We start from the raw sequence: 21,337 nt of genomic DNA, 5'->3' as shown, positions 1-21,337 counted from the left end.
ATCAACTGACTAATGAATGGCTAGAATTAATTCATGAATGCGAAGACATCGCAGTGACCAAGCTTTTCATGTTTTTTTCCTTCTTGCGCAGTTGAGAAATTTTATGGAACAGGTTAGAACTGTGTAGAGGTTCCTTTTCCGGATATAAATAAAACCATGTATAGATAGTCCATCACAACCTGAGGCTTCCCTATTCATGAACACGATTCTATTAGGCTAATGGGCAAGTGCCACGTGCATTACTGGGAATGGGGGTTGAGAGCTCATACTCCCTGACTTGCGCACCCTTGAGGCCCCCCCCCCCCCCCTCCCCTTCGCGTGCGCTAAATTGGACGACCTACAGAGTTCAACAATTAGTACTTAAAATAGACTTTCTTCAATGGTTCCTTTCTGTTGTTTCTTATTTGGTTGGTTTAGTATTAAGATATTTTCAAAAAACTATAAACATACATGCTTATGAATAAAAATAAAACATAGACAAATTCAAAATATATTCATGAATTTTAGAAAAAATACATGCTTGTTAATAAAAAGAGTATAGACGAATTCAAAAAATATTCATGAATTTTCAAAAAATTCTGAATTTGGAAATTATTTATTAATTCAGAAAAAGTTCCCGAATTTGACAAAATGTTCACGAATTTGAAGTTTTTAATGATTTTGACAATAGTCTCTGCCAGTTAAAAAATCTCCAAGGATAAAAAATGTTCATGATTTTGCAAAACATTTTTGAGAATATAAAAAATGTTCAGGACTTTGCAAAAAGTGTTCATGAATTCAAAATAAAAATGTATATGAAATCAAAAAAAATTCATGGATTACAGAAATGTTTGCGAATTTGAATTTTTTTGGTGGATAAAATAATGTTCATGAATTCAAAATGTTCATGATTTTTGAAAAAAAAAGGCTCCCAAAATTTAAATATTTTTAAATTCCTAAAAAATCTTCATAAATTGATGAAAAATTTATAAATTTATGAAATATTAGATGTTGAAAATTTTCAAAAAAATTGCGATTTCACAAATTTCATGAAATACAAAAATGCTTGATAATAAAAATTGTTTGTGAAATCTAAAATAAATGGAAAGTAAAAGCTGTAGAAAACCGAATGGAAACAAAAAAAATGGACACGAAAGGTTCTAGAACTTTTGCAAACACAGTGCAGAACAGGGTGAAAAAAACGTCCCCTATTAACTTTGAAGCTTGCGATGGCAGTACACGATACGTCGCTACTCAGAGACCTGCGCAGTTAATAGGTATTGCCGGGGGCGATACTCCTGTGTAGCGATTGTTGGTTGCGGTAGTCTACCCTGCTATTGATTGGAGCACCCGTGCATGGGAGCTGACACAACAAATGGGAGGCAGAAGAACAATGTTCATGCTCCTGCCATGGGCAAAGTCCACTATTTGAATGCTACTCCATTCTGCTGACGCTCCGTTACACTTCTTTGTTAATTCCTTACAATCCTTAATAAATGGGACATTATAAAGGACGCCGCTAGGCATCAGACTACTGCTAATTGCATCCTATCAGACCATTCATTAGCGGTTGGATCGGAAGCAACACGTACGTTGGATCTGCTACTTGGTCCAGGCAAGAGATCCGGTTGACTGGATCACTAATTCGGTGGGACCGCTTCTGCATCAATGATGATTGCGTTTATTTTCTATGGTAACTAATCCAGCGCTAGTAATGTGGGATTGACGAGTAATTAGCCCCCTATTTTAGGAAAATAATCCCTGTTTTCACGTAGAAAACATTGTATCCAATGTATTTCAATTTGTTGCAAATTATTCTACTCCCTAACATTTTTGTTTCTTTCCATAACAATGAAATCGTACGTGTTTATGTCGATTGGACAATTAGCTTCCAGGGTGAATTAGATTCGGCTCAATTTGGTGAAAAAAGATCACAATATTGTTTCCAGAAACTATAGTATTGCTTCATACGTAATAGGAATTTGCTTCCATCAAAAGCACACTTATTTTCGCTATCACAATCGCACATGCTTCAACCGAACAGGGAGTGTGCATCTAGAGAAATATAATTGTTCTCCCTTCCTACGGTGAGTTTGCTTCTTGAAGAAAACACCTCAAATTATAAGGATAACCTTTTTTATGAGATCGGTAATCACAAATATTTCTTTTGATTGATTGTGCCACATATGCTTCCTAATAGGTTCTTGTTTGCTTTCATAAACATTGACAAGCGTCCGCCCATGTCGTTTCCTATTTCCAAGCTACATATATGCTTCCTATTTGCTTCACGGAGCTTGACGATGCAACCGCATCGCTTGTTATTCCATGTGTTGGGAAGCAAGCAGGCCCATCGACCATTATCATGAGTTAAGTTATCATCGTGCCAAAAGTTTTCGTCGCCATTGCCATCAGTTTCCATTGCCGATTCTTCTACTTGTCATCGTGACTCGTCTGCATGCTGCTGGCGCCCCCCTATCCTTGAGCTCCTCATGCCTGCTGGTTAGCATCCCACCTGGCTGGCGTCGACGACCTATAGGTACCTTTGAAGCATAATAAGTTTAGGCATGATGCATAATAATAGAAGGTAGGAAGCAACAACAAGTACTAGAAAGAAGGTTCGAAAATCAAAATACATGTACAGAAACGTTGGATGCTTAAAAATAAACATTTCGAAGCATGGTTCTATATTGCGGTAAAGTACCTGAACTGAAGAAATATAGATCAGATTAGGAAGCATGGATATCTCAAAGCACCAATTTCATGTTATTTCAATAAAAGAATGGAAGCATAAAAACTGAAAGTAGAAATTCACAACGCTTACTGCCAACATATGCATGCGCATCATTTTGTGATTTGCAAACCAATTCCATTCAAATTGATTGGTTCTATTTTTTTATGCACACATAAAAACAAGGCAGAACAAGATAAAAACATGGAATCAATTTGAATAAATTACCATCAATCAATGGTAAAAATGGATTCAAATCTAGAAATAAAAAGGGAAGAACAATCAAGGGTGGTCACTGCTAGTTCACCGATCGAGGGGTGGTTGAGATGTCGGGCACACCTACAGCCTCCGTCCAACCTGTGATGTATGATGGAGATGGCGGGCACAAGCACCTGCTGTAGGGATGTCGCACAGGCGAGCTCACTGGTGGCTGCATCATGGAGCAGATCACGCATGGGTTTAGGTTTGGATCTGGGCCGTGTGGTGGATGTTGTGGCCGGAAACGAGGTGGGAAGGACGCACGATGTGCAGCAGATTGAATCTGGGCTGAGAAATCGAAGAGGATAGAAGCGGCGATGTTGATGGCGAGCTGGAGCGTGCATGCGGGAGAGACGAAGGAGGGGAGCAGGAGAGATGGAGCAGACGAGAGAGATAAGGGATATGCGATCATTAATGCGTGATGTACGGGTAGTTAGCAACAGCTGAGAGGAATTATAGGAACAAGGGTCAGTGCTTAATTTCTCCACCGTGGGATTGAATTGGAATCGATGGACAAGGAGGGGTCTGATGTTGTCTTTCTACCAGACTACAGATAACAAGTGTTTCCCCATTATAAAAGGATGGATTACTACAAACAAGGAAAAACTGAAATAATTGCCATTGTGCACTTCATACAAATGAGTTAAAGAGGAGCATGCGCATAAAAAAAGTCGATTAATGATGCATACACAGAAGCTCGTGCTCTCCTAGGGTCTTTCCACTCTGTTCATAGTAGCAGCAGGCAGCAGCAATCTAGCAGATGACTGATTCACCAACAAGTTTTGGTCTTTTACAATCAGGGAGAAGAATATGCTTCAGAATTCTGACCACAGTTCACAGTATCTGGTCGCAAATTTACACTTCTCCCCAATTATGTGTGTAGATAAACCTGGGGGAGAAGCTACACAAAATTCAGTGTCCAAACCCCTATAACAGGTAATCGAGGAGACTCGTGAGACAATCATCGGCTGAAACACTCATCTAAAATCTGCATAACCATCATTGTAAACACTACACATTGGACAACTGACAACTAAATAATCAGTCCGCCGTCCCACTGACTCCAGCAAGAAATGGCATATAAATTCTCTGCTATCTCGCCCATTCCCCCCAAAAGTAATCATTAACCGATGTTAGTTCATGCAGAGGAGGGGAATAATGGGTGGAGCTTTCTCCACCCATTGAACAAAATGTGTGTGGGTTAAATTTGTGGGCACTAAAAAGTGCTTTTTAGGACATGGAAAATTCAGTGTCTTCAACAGCTCCCCTAAAATAGGGCACCCAAAACAGCAAAACCTCATTTCTTCCAAACAAACATTCAAACTCTTCGACCATATTTCATACTTCGATCCAAAGTTCCACACATTCAAAGTTTAAACATGCAAACTACAAACATAGCTCAACTACTACATGCAAACTTAAACTAGAAACACTACAGGTTGTCCCCGTCAATTTCGGCGGACATGTAACTCTCGTCGGACACGTCACTCTCGTCGCTGGAACAGCGGTTGACCACACTGGAGGGGCATGCATCCTCCTCCTTGACCCGCGAAGGTCCTGCCTCGCTGTCGTTCTTGCGCTTCTGTTAGAATACAACTTGTATTAGGATTATGACTCCTACTCGGTTTATAATAAGGTTAGGTCAGGTGCGGCTTGGCTCACCGTCAGTACACTCTGGATCTACTTTCTCGTGCTGGTATGCTTGATTGTCAAACTTCCCGTACCCCTGTTGATACAGGTTCCAAACTCTCTGCCGACAATGATCCTTTCTCTGATCCTTCTCTTTATCGGAGTCTTACCGGTGCACTTCAGTATCTCACTCTCACTCGTCCTGAAATTTCTTTTGCTGTCCAACAAGCTTGTTTATACATGCATGATCCTCGTATTCCCCACTACAATCATGTCAAACATATTCTTCGGTATCTCAAAGGCACACTAGACTTGGGTCTTCATATCAACAAATCCTCTCCCACCTCCTTGACAGCTTACTCAGATGCAGACCGGGCTGGTTGTCCAGATAATCATAGGTCCACATCAGGATTTTGTGTTTTTCTTGGTAACAATTTAGTTTCTTGGTCTTCAAAAAGGCAGGTTACGGTCTCCCGCTCGTCGACTGAAGCTGAGTACCGCGCTGTGGCTCATGCGGTTCCTGATATGGTTTGGTTGCGCCAGTTGCTGTCGGAGCTGCACCGTCCTATTGAGCAAGCTACCATTGTTTACTGTGATAATATTTCAGCTGTCCTCATGTCCGGGAATCCAGTTCAACACCGTCGCACCAAGCGTATTGAGATCGACATTCATTTTGTTCGAGAGAAGGTGGCTCTCGGTCAAGTTCGCGTTCTCCACGTGCCTACTTCTGCTCAGTTTGCTGATATCTTTACTAAAGGCCTGGCGACTACTCCGTTTCAAGACATTCATTTCAGTCTCAACGTCGTCGAGCCTACCGTTGACACTGCGGGGGATGTTAGAATACAACTTGTATTAGGATTATGACTCCTACTCGGTTTGTAATAAGGCTAGGTCAGGTGCGGCTTGGCTCTTATATATACTTCTTGTACCGGCACAATATTGCATCAACAATTATTTAATACAATTCTACAGCTTCCACTTCTCGAGATCCCTATTCTAGATTTCTAGTAGAACTGCATCTCCTATTGCGCGTACTCAGGGTGGTCTCTGCAGACACTCGATCTCCAGGAAGTTGAGCCTCTCATGTGGTAGGCTGAGCATCCACGCCGCGATGTCGTTGGCGCGGGCAGTAATGTCTAGCGTCAAGAGGGTGTTGAGCCAGTACCACCGGGCGGCATGCTGTTACTCGACGCTGAACTTGCCGGACGGCCGCGGCCGCACCCCTTGAACCCGGTCGTGCCCTTTCCCTTCCGCATGGTGGCTGCGGTGGGTTAGCTGCGGACGGAGGAAAAGGAGGATGTTGTGGCGGTGGAGGAACAACCATTGATGTATGAGAGGTGATGAGGATGCAGCGGATTCGGCTGCAGCAGTGCGGTGCAGTGAATTTGGTGCGGCGCGCGGAAATTTGATCGGTCCAGTAGGCGGCGACGATCGGAGGTGAGTGGATCCGGCGGCGATCATGGATCTTGAGATGACGGTGACACTGGAGAGGGGGCGGCGGTTGCATGCGGCTGTGGATGGAGGCTGCAGGTTGAGCTACAAGTTGTTTTATTTTGCGGCAGCTGCCCATGGTTTTGTATATTTGTAGTACCAATTGCTATATTTTAGGACAACCCAAGTTTTCAGAAAAAAAAATTATTTGTTCTAGGGCAGCCGTTGGAGGGGTTTGTTTTTGCCTTAAGTGCCTTGAAAAGGGATAGTGCCTTATTTTAGGGCAGCTATTGCAAATGGTCGACATGAGTGGAAGGTGTTCCTGTTCTTCCCATTGTACTTGAGTTTGAGTTCCTAACTGAAGCTCTCCTTGATGGGGTAAGAGTACTATCTGCCATGGCTGATCAGAGTAGAGAATAATCAAGAGAGCAAATCATCCAATGGAATAGCCGATGAGGAAGGCGTAGATGGGAGAAGGAAAGGGAAAACAAGACTCTCTTAGGGCTCATTTGGTAGCTCGTTATCCCGGGGGGATCCCCGCTAAAAACCAGGGTGCATAGCCCAGGAGGGCAATCGGCCCGTGGAAAACCACCCCGACATTTGGTCGATCGCTCGCTGTGAATATTCTGCCCCGATCCCCGTCCTTTCCCCGGATGGGAGATCCATGCCTACAAACGTCGGGGAGAAAAGCCGCCAATTGGAGTGCGGGAGGCGACAGGGTAAAGCATACCTACCGTATAGCGATCTCCTTCACCTGAGCACTACCCCTAGCATTTTCCTCACCTCCCCTTCTCCCTACGATCCAAACTGACATGGTGATCTCGCCGTGGTGGAAGGCGAGGGTCCCCGATGGCCATGGAAATCCCCCGTGGCCCTAGGATATTTTCTCCTTACGACCAAATTAGGCCTTATGGGGTGGGGAAGCACCGCAGCCTACGGTTAGGTCCTTCTTCAACAGCATCGTCGAACACATCACAGGTCGAGGGAAAAGAATAACTAGTGGGGTGCTGGCAGAGCAGCTCACCACCACCAGGGACATGGAAATGAACATGGATTAGGGGCTCGACACCAGGGCCTTGGCCACTGTTGTTGTCTGTGTCGCCTACGACAGAAACACGCAACATATAGATGAAATGAATCAAAAGAAAAAGAGAAGGCGGACGCTAGGCGCCATCCGGTCGGCCCAAATTTTCGGTGGTCGCCACACAACCGTTTGATGCAACCCTCTTTAACTGTTCGATCGCAATCTCGCACGTCATCACTTTCCCATAGCTTCGTCCCAAGAAACAGATACGAAATAAAGAAACGGGACAGAGCGTTGACTTGAGCGAGCTGGGCCCTGCTACAACACAATTCCGCGCGTCCGCCACCCCTTGCGTGCATCCCAAGACTCACAGCTCCGTCGCAACACAACATCTGCGGGTGCAAAAATATCGGTCGCAACATCTCGTCCGCTGCTTGCAGCCTTTGGTGCTGTCGGTTGCAACTCCATAGTCAAGGTTGGCTTGTATCACGGGCTTCCAGGTTATGGCGTGGTCATCTGGGATCGCAGCACCGCCGATAGCTGATTCTAGCATCAGCGCATGTAGGTTGTAGCTCACCGCCGAGATGGTTCCAACATTGGCGCCCGCCGATTGCAGCTCGCCGCCATTTTGGTTCCAGCTCACTAGCTTGCTGGTTGCAACCCGAGGTGCCTCTGGTTCGAGAAAACCCTGACACTGGTTCCATCAATCGCTGGTAAGGTTCCAACATAGGTTGTTGCTAGTTCTAGCTTGCCAAGGTCGTGGTTGCAACATCCCATGTCAGGACCAGCCTCGGCGGTTGCCAGTTGCAACACTGTCGGCGCCATCTCCAGCACCGATGGGTTGCTAGACGCAGCGCACGGGGGTGTTGTGTGTGTGTATCATCTTCAATATCGGGTGTTGTGTGTGCGCGTCGTCTCCAACACCAGCAGGCAGTGGGCGTATAGCAGCATTGCCATGCGCCAGTTCTAGCACGGCCGCTCACTAGTTGTAGCAACATGATGTGGAGGTCATAGCAGCACCGTTATGCGACTACGGTTGTATCAACTCGGACACCAGTCGCAACCCTAGTGTCGCCCCCAGCTCGCTATTTGTAGCGACAATGACTGCACGGAGCACCGTGTGCGCAAACCAAGGAGAGGGCTCATGTGTAGGAAGGAGGCGTGGAGAATGGACTATCTCGAGGAGGAGGAGAGATTAGGGTGGCAGAGGAGCTAGCCGGAGTTGTAGGACGATGGATCCGAGGAGAGGCGGGGATGGCCGACGCTGGCTTCAGAGATGGGGAACGAACAAGAAACATCTGAAACCATGGAAGAGATAAGAAGGGAAAGTGCGCGACCGCTTCAGGTTGGTCTTATGGGACTCATGTGGACATCTGGGTGAGCTCATGATGTTCCGATCAAGGTCTCAAAACACTTTGATACATGGTGCACTAGAATGACCCGAAAACATAAAGCAATACCGGACGACCAGCAAAATAGGACTGTTTCATGCTTCCACTAGAAATTTATTCCTTGCATCAAACGGTTAAGCAAGTACACATACATAGTAGCATCGGCACTAGCCTAGTTGTGGAGGATTTGCAGGAGGCAAGCTGGCGAGATGGAACTTCTTGAACACAACCACTAGAGGCTCACGCCCATCTTTCTCTACGGTCAGCCACATGTGTCCATTGTAGTCGAACAACACCAGATCGCGGCACGGCGCTTGGAAGCACGACGTCAGCTTGTACCCGGTGCCGTGCTTCTCGACGCGAAACATGAAACTCTTCTTGCATGTGCCTGCCGGCGCTTGGCACCCCTCCATCCCTCCGGGGCGGCCGACGGTCACGTGCGTCTGGTTAGTGATCCCTCCATGGGCGTACCACTGGCGACGATGCATGCACCAGGTGATTATGCCGCCAAACTCGATCACGACGTCGGTGGAGAGGCGGGGTGACGCCTCCTTGCCGGAGCCGGAGCTCGCCTCCGCCAGCTTGATCGAAACATACCCGTCTGGATTCCCGCGAAACTGCTTGCACGGTGTCAGAATCGCACGCATACGACATCTGGGGTCCCGTAATGAGCTAACATAGATGCATTGGTCGCTCAAATTACGGTCCACCGGCATGATGTTGTACATGTTGTGGCCTGTTAGCTCATGGCCATCTGTGTCGTAGATCGGCTGCGGCTGCGCTTGCGCAGCGTTGCACGGGCTGGTCAGCTGCAAGGCCATGGCCAAGCCAGAGAGTGAGAGGATGACCAGGAAACAGAAGTGTTCCATGGCTATGAAAGTAGTAACTCGTAATTGAGCTGATTGTGTTGTTCTGCTCATCGGCATCCAAATAGTAAGATTATATAGATGGTGTGCCGAGGAGCATGTAATTTCTAGCATTTAAAAAGGATAGATCTGCATAGTATTTCGAGATTGTAGATGGATCTCATTCAATGTCCTAGGTTCGGTTCTTTCTGCCACAACAATTACTATATAGAAGCCTCATTAGTGTCATAGTTTTTTTTTTCTTCGATCAGTTTATTGTGTGTGCATAGGTAGGGAGATGTACAATGCTTCATTTATTAATGAATCTTTTTCTTTATTCCTCGGATAGATGGTTGGATATACAGTACAATCCTCCATTTAATAATTATATTTTTTATGTAGAAAGATTTATGTATATAGAGAATCGAAAGTATTATGTGGTTGTACATTGACCTGATTCAATGTCCCAGGTTCGGTTCTTTCTGCCACAATATTTTCTGTGATAAGAGTCATTGGTGTAATAGATTTTTATTTCTTGGATCAATTTGTTTTGTGTGTATAGGTAGGCAGATATACATTGCTCCATTTAATAACGAAATCTTTAGTCTTTATTCTGCAGATAGATAGTTGAATATACAATCCTCCTTTTATTAATGATAAGTTTTATCAAACAAGAATTATGTATATCAAAAATCTAAAGAAATATGTGATTGCAGGTGGACCTCATTTAAAGTTATAGGTTTGGCTCTCTCTGCAACACTCTTTACTGTAGATAAGCCTCAATAGTGTTATCAAATTTTTTTCTGCAGATAGAATAGCTGGATATAAAATCCTGTATTTATCAATGATAAGTATTATCAATAAAGAATATCGTATGCCGAAAATCTAAGGAACTATGTGACCAGGTGGATCTCATTTAATGATATAGAATTTTCTTTCTGCCACACTGTTTTCTGCAGATCGACCTAATTAGTGTCATGGATATTATTTTTTGGATTTATTACGTACTACATAGATATAGGTATGCAGATATACAATGCTCCATTTTATTAATGAATTTTCTTTTGACATCGAATTTTTTTCTTTTTTCTGTAGATAGTAGGTGGACATGCAGTTTTCCATTTACTAATGAATACTTTTACCGAAAGGACCTCAGCAGCAATCGGAGATTGTCATGCGAAAAGTGATCAGGAGCATGCTAAAAAAAAAGTGATCAGGAGCATGCTAAAAAAAGTGATCAGGAGCAGTGGAGTGCAGGCAAGCAAGCAGCAGGCGAGGCCGCGAACGTGCAGCGCCGATCTGATTCGAGGCAGCGTGCAAGCGGCGACGCGTACACGGATCAACAACGGTGCCACCCAACCATCAAAAAAATAACAACGGTGCCACCCTAGGGCAAGCGTGGGTCGGTTCGAGCGAGCGGCTTCTTTTTTTTTCGAGCGGGCGGCTTGTGCGCTCAAAGCGCGCAGACCGCACAAGGCCAGTCGGACCTGTGTGTGCTTGAGGCCCTTGTGCAACGGGCTGTGCAGTGGGCAAGCCGCAAGGCGCGGCGGCGCGAGCAGGCGGGAGGCGTGAGCTGAGGCCTAGGCGGACGGTGCACATGATCCTATAAAAAAAAGGCGGACGGTGCACGTGCTTGGGGCTCCAGCGTGACGGCGAGATGTGCAAGGCCGAAGGAAAAGCTGCAAATGCAAGTCAGATTTGTTTGGATGAAAAAAAAGAGGTCCCAATAAGAGGTTGGTACGGTGCTCAAGGGCCAGTAGCAAACCAGGGAGCTTCTGATGCATGGCATGAGCATCAATGTGGCCAGTTTTTTTTATTAATGTTGATGGTTCATCAAGTTGCACACGAAGATGATATGTGGGTTCAGATACTTGTGGTTGAAGTTATAGTGCTTAACAAGTGTGTATTCAGACATTCGTGGCGGCATTGCGACGTGCATGCATGTTTCGATGGAGTCTGGAACGTGCCGTAGAGGATCATGTTCTATAGGGCATCAAGCAATGCATTGTGATACGATGGGCTGATACGGCGTAAGGTGGAGTACGGTTGTAGTTGAACAAGGTGGAGTACGGCGTAAGGTGGAAACACGTGCCACAGGTATGAGGACTTGTGTGCTTCAACATGGTGATGACGCGGGGCTGATTCGATATGGTGCACATATGGGAGCTTGAAATCGACATGGCGCAGAGTAGCATGACCAGCTCTACGGAGTCATATTGAAGATTGATGGAGTTGGAGTCTGATGGAAGTCTTCCCTCGGCTGATGGAGGGGCTACGGCGTAAGAGCTGCGAGAGTTGAAACCTATATCAATGGAAATGCGAGAAACACATGGTTCCGACCATGGCTCAGCGTGCCAAAAAAAATAATCAAATCTCCAAAATGCTTTTGCATCGTTCTGTTTACGATGATGCATTATAAAAGGAGAGTAGCAGCTAACTATGCTATTGTGGTTCTCTAGTCAGTACTCGACTAGTATCGTTCTGTTTCAAAACTTGCCTAGCTAGCTATCTTAACTAAGTACTCTACATATTTCATAATTATTGTCGATGTCTTTTAGTTAACTTTACCAGTTTCTAATTAAGGCATGCAAGCGTCTTTTTACAGTGGGACCCCAGCCCATCAGGGTTCAAGTCCTGGTGCTCGCATTGTTTCTAGATTTATTTCAGAATTTTCGGCGATGCGCTTTAAGTAGGAGGAGACGTTCCCGTCGATGATGAGGCGCCTTCAGTGACTTTGTAAATCTCAAGATGATATGCCGGCTCAGTCTCTCAGAGGTGCTCATAGGGGTAGGGTGTGTGTGCGTTCATAGGGGTGGGTGTATGCGCGTATGTATGAGCTCTTTGCGTCTGTACTGATGTTCAAAAAATAGATAATAAAAAACGATGTCATGGCAGCATTTTTTTTGCTACCTTCAAACTAGGTAATCGTGTGTGGAGAAAATACGATGCCTCTAAATTTTTGCGTAGTTTGTGGTGTCAAAGTATGTCGAATGCCAGCTATACATATGACACTGCTGTCATCCATGTAGGTCCAACACCGTCAGTATATATGATACTAGTGACGTGGGGCATCTAACGCCACTAATTTTTAACACTAGCGCCATATGATGGTGTTCGGTGCAAACGCCACCGATGTCGTCTTTTTGCAACGCCACAACTAGGCTTTTTTGCACTAGGGATACAATACTACTCCCTATGTCCCATATCTTACAAAATGGTTTTATATTATGGGTCAGAGGGAGTAGATGTTAAAACGTGTGTTGCCACAAAACAAAAATATATAGGTATTCCAATTCAAAAATGTGTATTGTACTTGACAACAGTGACAAGTATCCACACTCCCCCGCTTCTTTCATAGTTGCAGTAGACGACTCAGGCGGCGGAACCCATCTCCTTCCCCTAGCCTCCTCACTACCTTCCTCCACCCTCGCCACCGGCCAGGGTCCGCCAGGGCAAAGCCCTTTGCGATGGCCGGCGGCGAGGCCCTGTTCTTCGCGTTTCGGGAGGAACGGTGTGGGCGGTCTCGCTAGGCGGCAAAGTCGGGCGGGCGCGAGGATTGGTAGCGCAGCGGCGGCGGCTCACGGCGGCTGCGTCCTCTTTGGCATGTGTCCTCTTTGGGCGGCCCTTGTACGCTGGCTGCGTGCCCGCGGCGGCGGCGTGTCAGATCAGATCTGACTTCGGAACTACGGCGGCGACACGGTGGGCCTTCTTCGGCCGGTACGGCCTATTCCAAGTGCTGCGGCGGCGATCGATGGCAGTCCCGTGCACACGACAGAGGGTCCGCGAGCGGATCTGTGTTAAAACCCTACTCTTGGCACGTTGCCAAGGTCGGTGATGGCGGCGTGTTTCTGCGTCATCCCCTTCTTGAAGGCATCGTCGTTGAGAAGCTCTAGACCGCTATCCGCTACCTCTGGGGGAAACACTAGATCACTCGATCGGATGATGGCGGCGCTCATGTGTCGTGCCCCTCTTGAGGGCGTCATTCTTGGAGGTGTGCATAGGCTCGAAAGACCAAGTGGACTGCTTTGGCGGTGGAGCGGCATTCCCTATGACGCATCGACGTTGTGGAGTCTCGGTGGCGAGGTGCAGCAAAGTCTCTGATACGTCTCCAACGTATCTATAATTTTTGATTGCTCCATGCTATTATATTATCCATCTAGAATGTTTTATATGCATTTATATGCTATTTACTATGATTTTTGGGACTAACCTATTAACCTAGAGCCCAGTGTCAGTTTCTGTTTTTCCATGTTTTTGAGTATCGCAGAAAAGGAATACCAAACGGAGTCCAATTGACGTGCCAATTTTTTATGATATTTTATGGACCAAAAGAAGCCCCCGGAGTAAAAGAGTTGGGCCAGAAGAGTCCCGGGCCGTCCACGAGGGTGGAGGGCGCGCCCAACCTCCCAGGGCGCGCCCCCCTGCCTCGTAGACGACTCGGAGACCCCCCTTGTTGGGGAACGTAGTAATTTCAAAAAAATTCCTACGCACACGCAAGATCATGGTGATGCATAGCAATGAGAGGGGAGAGTGTTGTCCACGTACCCTCGTAGACCGACAGCGGAAGCGTTATCACAACGCGGTTGATGTAGTCGTACGTCTTCACGATCCGACCGATCAAGTACCGAACGCACGGCACATCCGAGTTCTACACACGTTCAGCTCGATGACGTCCCTCGAACTCCGATCCAGCCGAGTGTTGAGGGAGAGTTTCGTCAGCACGACGGCGTGGTGACGATGATGATGTTCCACCGACGCAGGGCTTCGCCTAAGCTCCGCAACGGTATTATCGAGGTGTAATATGGTGGAAGGGGGCACCGCACACGGCTAAGAGATCTCAAGGATCAATTGTTGTGTCCATGGGGTGCCCCCTGCCCCCGTATATAAAGGAGCAAGGGAGGAGGAGGCCGGCCCTAGGAGGGGGCGCACCAAGTGTGGAGTCCTACTAGGACTCCCTAGTCCTAGTAGGATTCCACCTCCCATATGGAATAGGAAAAGAGGAAGGGAAAAAGAGAAGGAAGGAAGGGGGCGCCCCCCTTCCCTAGTCCAATTCGGACCAGACCAAGGGGAGGGGTGCGGCCACCCTTGAGGCCCTTTTCCTTCTTTCCCGTATGGCCCAATAAGGCCCAATACGTATTCCCGTAACTCTCCGGTACTCCGAAAAATACCCGAATCACTCGGAACCTTTCCGAAGTCCGAATATAGTCGTCCAATATATCGATCTTTACGTCTCGACCATTTCGAGACTCCTCGTCATATCCCCGATCTCATCCGGGACTCCGAACTCCTTCGGTACATCAAAACTCAATAAAACTGTCATCGTAACGTTAAGCGTGCGGACCCTACGGGTTCGAGAACTATGTAGACATGACCGAGACACGTCTCCGGTCAATAACCAATAGCGGGACCTGGATGCCCATATTGGCTCCCACATATTCTACGAAGATCTTTATCGGTCAGACCGCATAACAACATACGTTGTTCCCTTTGTCACCGGTATGTTACTTGCCCGAGATTTGATCGTCGGTATCTCGATACCTAGTTCAATCTCGTTACTGGCAAGTCTCTTTACTCGTTCCGTAATACATCATCCCGCAACTAACTCATTAGTCACAATGCTTGCAAGGCTTATAGTGATGTGCATTACCGAGTGGGCCCAGAGATACCTCTCCGACAATCGGAGTGACAAATCCTAATCTCGAAATACGCCAACCCAACAAGTACCTTTGGAGACACCTGTAGAGCACCTTTATAATCACCCATTTACGTTGTGACGTTTGGTAGCACACAAAGTGTTCCTCCGGTAAACGGGAGTTGCATAATCTCATAGTCATAGGAACATGTATAAGTCATGAAGAAAGCAATAGCAACATACTAAACGATCGGGTGCTAAGCTAACGAAATGGGTCAAGTCAATCACGTCATTCTCCTAATGAGGTGATCCCGTTAATCAAATGACAACTCATGTCTATGGCTAGGAAACATAACCATCTTTGATTAACGAGCTAGTCAAGTAGAGGCATACTAGTGACACTCTGTTTGTCTATGTATTCACACATGTATTACGTTTCCGGTTAATACAATTCTAGCATGAATAATAAACATTTATCATGATATAAGGAAATATATAATACTTTATTATTGCCTCTAGGGCATATTTCCTTCAGTCTCCCACTTGCACTAGAGTCAATAATCTAGTTCACATCGCCATGTGATTTAACATCAATAATTCACATCACCATGTGATTAACACCCATAGTTCACATCTCTATGTGACCAACACTCAAAGGGTTTACTAGAGTCAATAATCTAGTTCACATCGCTATGTGATTAACACCCAAAGAGTACTAAGGTGTGATCATGTTTTGATTGTGAGATAATTTTAGTCAACGGGTCTGTCACATTCAGATCCGTAAGTATTTTGCAAATTTCTATGTCTACAATGCTCTGCACGGAGCTACTCTAGCTAATTGCTCCCACTTTCAATATGTATCTAGACCGAGACTTAGAGTCATCTAGATTTAGTGTCAAAACTTGCATCGACGTAACCCTTTACGACGAACCTTTTGTCACTTCCATAATCGAGAAACATATCCTTATTCCACTAAGGATAATTTTGACCGCTGTCCAGTGATCTACTCCTAGATCACTATTGTACTCCCTTGCCAAAATCAGTGTAGGGTATACAATAGATCTGGTACACAGCATGGCATACTTTATAGAACCTATGGCCAAGGCATAGGGAATGACTTTCATTCTCTTTCTATCTTTTGCCGTGGTCGGGCTTTGAGTCTTTACTCAATTTCACACCTTGTAACACAGGCAAGAACTCTTTCTTTGACTGTTCTATTTTGAACTATTTCAAAATCTTGTTAAGGTATGTACTCATTGAAAAACTTATCAAGCGTCTTCATCTATGTCTATAGATCTTGATGCTCAATATGTAAGCAGCTTCACTGAGGTCTTTCTTTGAAAAACTCATTTCAAAACACTCCTTTATGCTTTACAGAATAACTCTACATTATTTCCGATCAACAATATGTCATTCACATATACTTATCAGAAATGCTGTAGTGCTCCCACTCACTTTCTTGTAAATACAGGCTTCACCGCAAGTATGTATAAAACTATATCCTTTGATCAACTTATCAAAGTGTATATTCCAACTCCGAGATGCTTGCACCAGTCCATAGATGGATCGCTGGAGCTTGCATATTTTGTTAGCACCTTTAGGATTGACAAAACCTCCTGGTTGCATCATATACAACTCTTCTTTAATAAATCCATTAAGGAATGCAGTTTTGTTTATCCATTTGCCATATTTCATAAAATGCGGCAATTGCTAACATGATTCAGACAGACTTAAGCATAGATACGAGTGAGAAACTCTCATCGTAGTCAACATCTTGAACTTGTCGAAAACCTTTTTGCGACAATTCTAGCTTTGTAGATAGTGATACTACTATCAGCGTCCGTCTTCCTCTTGAAGATCCATTTATTCTCAATTGTGTGCCGATCATCGGGCAAGTCAACCAAAGTCCACACTTTGTTCTCATACATGGATCTCATCTCAGATTTCATGGCCTCAAGCCATTTTGCGGAATCTGGGCTCACCATCGCTTCTTCATAGTTCGTAGGTTCGTCATGGTCTAGTAACATAACCTCCAGAACAGGATTACCGTACCACTCTGGTGCGGATCTTACTCTGGTTTACCTACGAGGTTTGGTAGTAACTTGATCTGAAGTTACATGATCATCATCATTAACTTCCTCACTAATTGGTGTAGGAGTCACAGGAACAGATTTCTGTGATGAACTACTTTCCAATAAGGGAGCAGGTACAGTTACCTCATCAAGTTCTACTTTCCTCCCACTCACTTCTTTCGAGAGAAACTCCTTCTCTAGAAAGGATCCATACTAAGCAACGAATGTCTTGCCTTCGGATCTGTGATAGAAGGTGTACCCAACTGTCTCCTTTGGGTATCCTATGAAGACACATTTCTCCGATTTGGGTTTGAGCTTATCAGGATGAAACTTTTTCACATAAGCATCGCAACCCCAAACTTTAAGAAACGACAACTTTGGTTTCTTGCCAAACCACAGTTCATAAGGCGTCGTCTCAACGGATTTTGATGGTGCCCTATTTAACGTGAATGTAGCTGTCTCTAATGCATAACCCCAAAACGATAGTGGTAAATTGGTAAGAGACATCATAGATTGCACTATATCCAATAAAGTACGGTTATGACGTTCGGACACACCATTATGCTGTGGTGTTCCAGGTGGCGTGAGTAGTGAAACTATTTCACATTGTTTTAACTGAAGGCCAAACTCGTAACTAAAATACTCTTCTCCACGATCAAATCGTAGAAACTTTATTTTCTTGTTACGATGATTTTCGCTTCACTCTGAAATTATATGAACTTTTCAAATGTTTCAGACTTCTGTTTCATTAAGCAGATATACCCATATTTGCTCAAATCATCTGTGAAGGTCAAAAAAATAATGATACCTGCTACGAGCCTCAATATTCATCGGACCACATACATCTGTATGTATGATTTCCAACAAATCTGTTGCTCTCTCCATAGTTCCGGAGAACGGCGTTTTAGTCATCTTGCCCATGAGGCACGGTTCGCAAGCATCAAGTGATTCATAATCAAGTGATTCCAAAATCCCATCAGTATGGAGTTTCTTCATGCGCTTTACACCAATATGACCTAAACGGCAGTGCCACAAATAAGTTGCACTATCATTATTAACTTTGCATCTTTTGGCTTCAATATTATGAATATGTGTATCACTACGATCGAGATCCAACAAACCATTTTTGTTGGTGTGTATGACCATAAAAGGTTTTTATTCATGTAAACAGAACAACAATTGTTCTCTAACTTAAATGAATAACCGTATTGCAATAAACATGATCAAATCATATTCATGCTCAACGCAAACACCAAATAACACTTATTTAGTTTCAACACTAATCTCGAAAGTATAGGGAGTGTGCGATGATGATCATATCAATCTTGGAACTACTTCCAACACACATCGTCACCTCGCCTTTTACTAGTCTCTGTTTATTCTGCAACTCCCGTTTCGAGTTACTACTCTTTAGCAACTGAACCAGTATCAATTACCGAGGGGTTGCTATAAACACTAGTAAAGTACACATCAATAATCTGTATATCAAATATACCTTTGTTCACTTTTACTAGTCTCTGTTTATTCTGCAACTCCCGTTTCGAGTTACTACTCTTAGCAACTGAACCAGTATCAATTACCGAGGGGTTGCTATAAACACTAGTAAAGTACACATCAATAATCTGTATATCAAATATACCTTTGTTCACTTTGCCATCCTTCTTATCCACCAAATAGTTGGGGTAGTTCCGCTTCCAGTGACCAGTCCCTTTGCAGTAGAAGCACTTAGTCTCAGGCTTAGGACCAGACTTAGGCTTCTTCACTTGAGCAGCAACTTGCTTGCCGTTCTTCTTGAAGTTCCCCTTCTATCCCTTTGCCCTTTTCTTGAAACTAGTGGTCTTGTTAACCATCAACACTTGATGTTTTTCTTGATTTCTACCTTCGTCGATTTCAGCATCACGAAGAGCTTGGGAATTACTTTCGTCATCCCTTGCATACTATAGTTCATCACGAAGTTCTACTAACTTGGTGATGGTGACTAGAGAATTCTGTCAATCACTATTTTATCTGGAAGATTAACTCCCACTTGATTCAAGCGATTGTAGTACCCAGACAATCTGAGCACATGCTCACTAGTTGAGCGATTCTCCTCCATCTTTTAGCTATAGAACTTTGTTGGAGACTTCATATCTCTCAACTCGGGTATTTGCTTGAAATATTAACTTCAACTCCTGGAACATCTTATATGGTCCATGACGTTCAAAACGTCTTTGAAGTCCCGATTCTAAGCCGTTAAGCATGGTGCACTAAACTATCAAGTAGTCATCATATTGAGCTAGCCAAACGTTCATAACGTTTGCATCACTCTTGCAATAGGTCTGTCACCTAGCGGCGCATCAAGGACATAATTTTTCTGTGCAGCAATGAGGATAATCCTCAGATCACGGATCCAATCCGCATCTTTGCTACTAACATTTTTCAACATAATTTTCTCTAGGAACATATCAAAAATAAACACAGGGAAGCAACAACGCGAGCTATTGATCTACAACATAATTTGCAAAATACTATTAGGACTAAGTTCATGATAAATTTAAGTTCAATTAATCATATTACTTAAGAACTCCCACTTAGATAGACATCTCTCTAATCATCTAAGTGTTTACGTGATCCAAAGCAACTAAACCATGTCCGATTAACACGTGAGATGGAGTAGTTTCAATGGTGAACAACACTATGTTGATCATATCTACTATATGATTCACGTTCGACCTTTCGGTCTCTGTGTTCCGAGGCCATATCTGTATATGCTAGGCTCGTCAAGTTTAACCTGAGTATTCCGCGTGTGCAACTGTTTCGCACCCGTTGTATTTGAACGTAGAGCCTATCACACCCGATTAACACGTGGTGTCTCAGCACGAAGAACTTTTGCAACGGTGCATACTCAGGGAGAACACTTTTATCTTGAAATTTTAGTGAGAGATCATCTTATAATGCTACCGTCAAACAAAGCAAGATAAGATGCATAAAGGATTAACATCACATGCAATCAATATAAGTGATATGATATGGCCATCATCATCTTGTGCTTGTGATCTCCATCTCCGAAGCACCGTGTTCGTGATCTCCATCTCCGAAGTACTGTGTTCGTGATCTCCATCTCCGAAGCACCGTCAAGATCACCATCATTACCGGCGCGACACCTTGATCTCCATCGTAGTATCGTTGTCGTCTCGCCAACTAATTGCTTTTACGACTATCGCTACCGCTTAGTGATAAAGTAAAACTATTACATGGTGATTGCATCTCATACAATAAAGCGACAACCATATGGCTCCGGCCAGTTGCCGATAACTCGGTTACAAAACATGATCATCTCATACAACAAATTATATCACATCATGTCTTCACCATATCACATCACAACATGCCCTGCAAAAACAAGTTAGACGTCCTCTACTTTGTTGTTGCAAGTTTTACGTGGCTGCTACGGGCTTAGCAAGAACCGTTCTTACCTACGCATCAAAACCACAACGATAGTTTGTCAAGTTGGTGCTGTTTTAACCTTCACAAGGACCGGGCGTGGCCACACTCGATTCAACTAAAGTGAGAGAGACAGACACCCGGCAGTCACCTTTAAGCAACGAGTGCTCCGAACGGTGAAACCAGTCTCGCGTAAGCGTACGCGTAATGTCGGTCCGGGCCGCTTCATCTCACAATACCGCTGAACCAAAGTATGACATGCTGGTAAGCAGTATGACTTATATCGCCCACAACTCACTTGTGTTCTACTCGTGCATAGCATCAACGCATAAAACCAGGCTCGGATGCCACTGTTGGGGAACGTAGTAATTTCAAAAAAATTCCTACGCACACGCAAGATCATGGTGATGCATAGCAACGAGAGGGGAGAGTGTTGTCCACGTACCCTCGTAGACCGACAGCGGAAGCGTTATCACAATGCGGTTGATGTAGTCGTACGTCTTCACGATCCGACCGATCAAGTACCGAACGCACGGCACCTCCGAGTTCTACACACGTTCAGCTCGATGACGTCCCTCGAACTCCGATCCAGCCGAGTGTTGAGGGAGAGTTTCGTCAGCACGACGGCGTGGTGACGATGATGATGTTCCACCGACGCAGGGCTTCGCCTAAGCTCCGCAACGGTATTATCGAGGTGTAATATGGTGGAAGGGGGCACCGCACACGGCTAAGAGATCTCAAGGATCAATTGTTGTGTCCATGGGGTGCCCCCTGCCCCCGTATATAAAGGAGCAAGGGAGGAGGAGGCCGGCCCTAGGAGGGGGCGCACCAAGTGTGGAGTCCTACTAGGACTCCCTAGTCCTAGTAGGATTCCACCTCCCATATGGAATAGGAAAAGAGGAAGGGAAAAAGAGAAGGAAGGAAG

General features: G+C 44.9%; 1 protein-coding gene and 1 long non-coding RNA gene across 2 annotated transcripts; both read right to left on the bottom strand.

The window, feature by feature from the left end:
• Positions 1-2,101: 2,101 nt before the first annotated feature.
• Positions 2,102-3,366, bottom strand: LOC123075792 (uncharacterized). Its single transcript, XR_006436205.1, has 2 exons — positions 3,047-3,366; positions 2,102-2,519 (listed from the first exon to the last, which is right to left on the bottom strand). It is a non-coding gene; the product is annotated as an uncharacterized lncRNA (long non-coding RNA).
• A 5,119-nt stretch (positions 3,367-8,485) lies between these two features.
• LOC123075791 (alpha-amylase/subtilisin inhibitor) lies at positions 8,486-9,345 on the bottom strand. Its single transcript, XM_044498311.1, has one exon. It carries the CDS (start codon positions 9,307-9,309, stop codon positions 8,608-8,610), a length of 702 nt encoding a protein of 233 aa, XP_044354246.1. The 5' UTR covers positions 9,310-9,345; the 3' UTR covers positions 8,486-8,607.
• Between the last annotated feature and the right edge of the window lie 11,992 nt (positions 9,346-21,337).

The sequence above is a fragment of the Triticum aestivum genome, chromosome 3D (genome assembly GCF_018294505.1).
Source record: "Triticum aestivum cultivar Chinese Spring chromosome 3D, IWGSC CS RefSeq v2.1, whole genome shotgun sequence".
Classification (NCBI taxonomy): domain Eukaryota; kingdom Viridiplantae; phylum Streptophyta; class Magnoliopsida; order Poales; family Poaceae; genus Triticum; species Triticum aestivum.
This window is presented reverse-complemented; position numbering and strand designations above follow the sequence as displayed.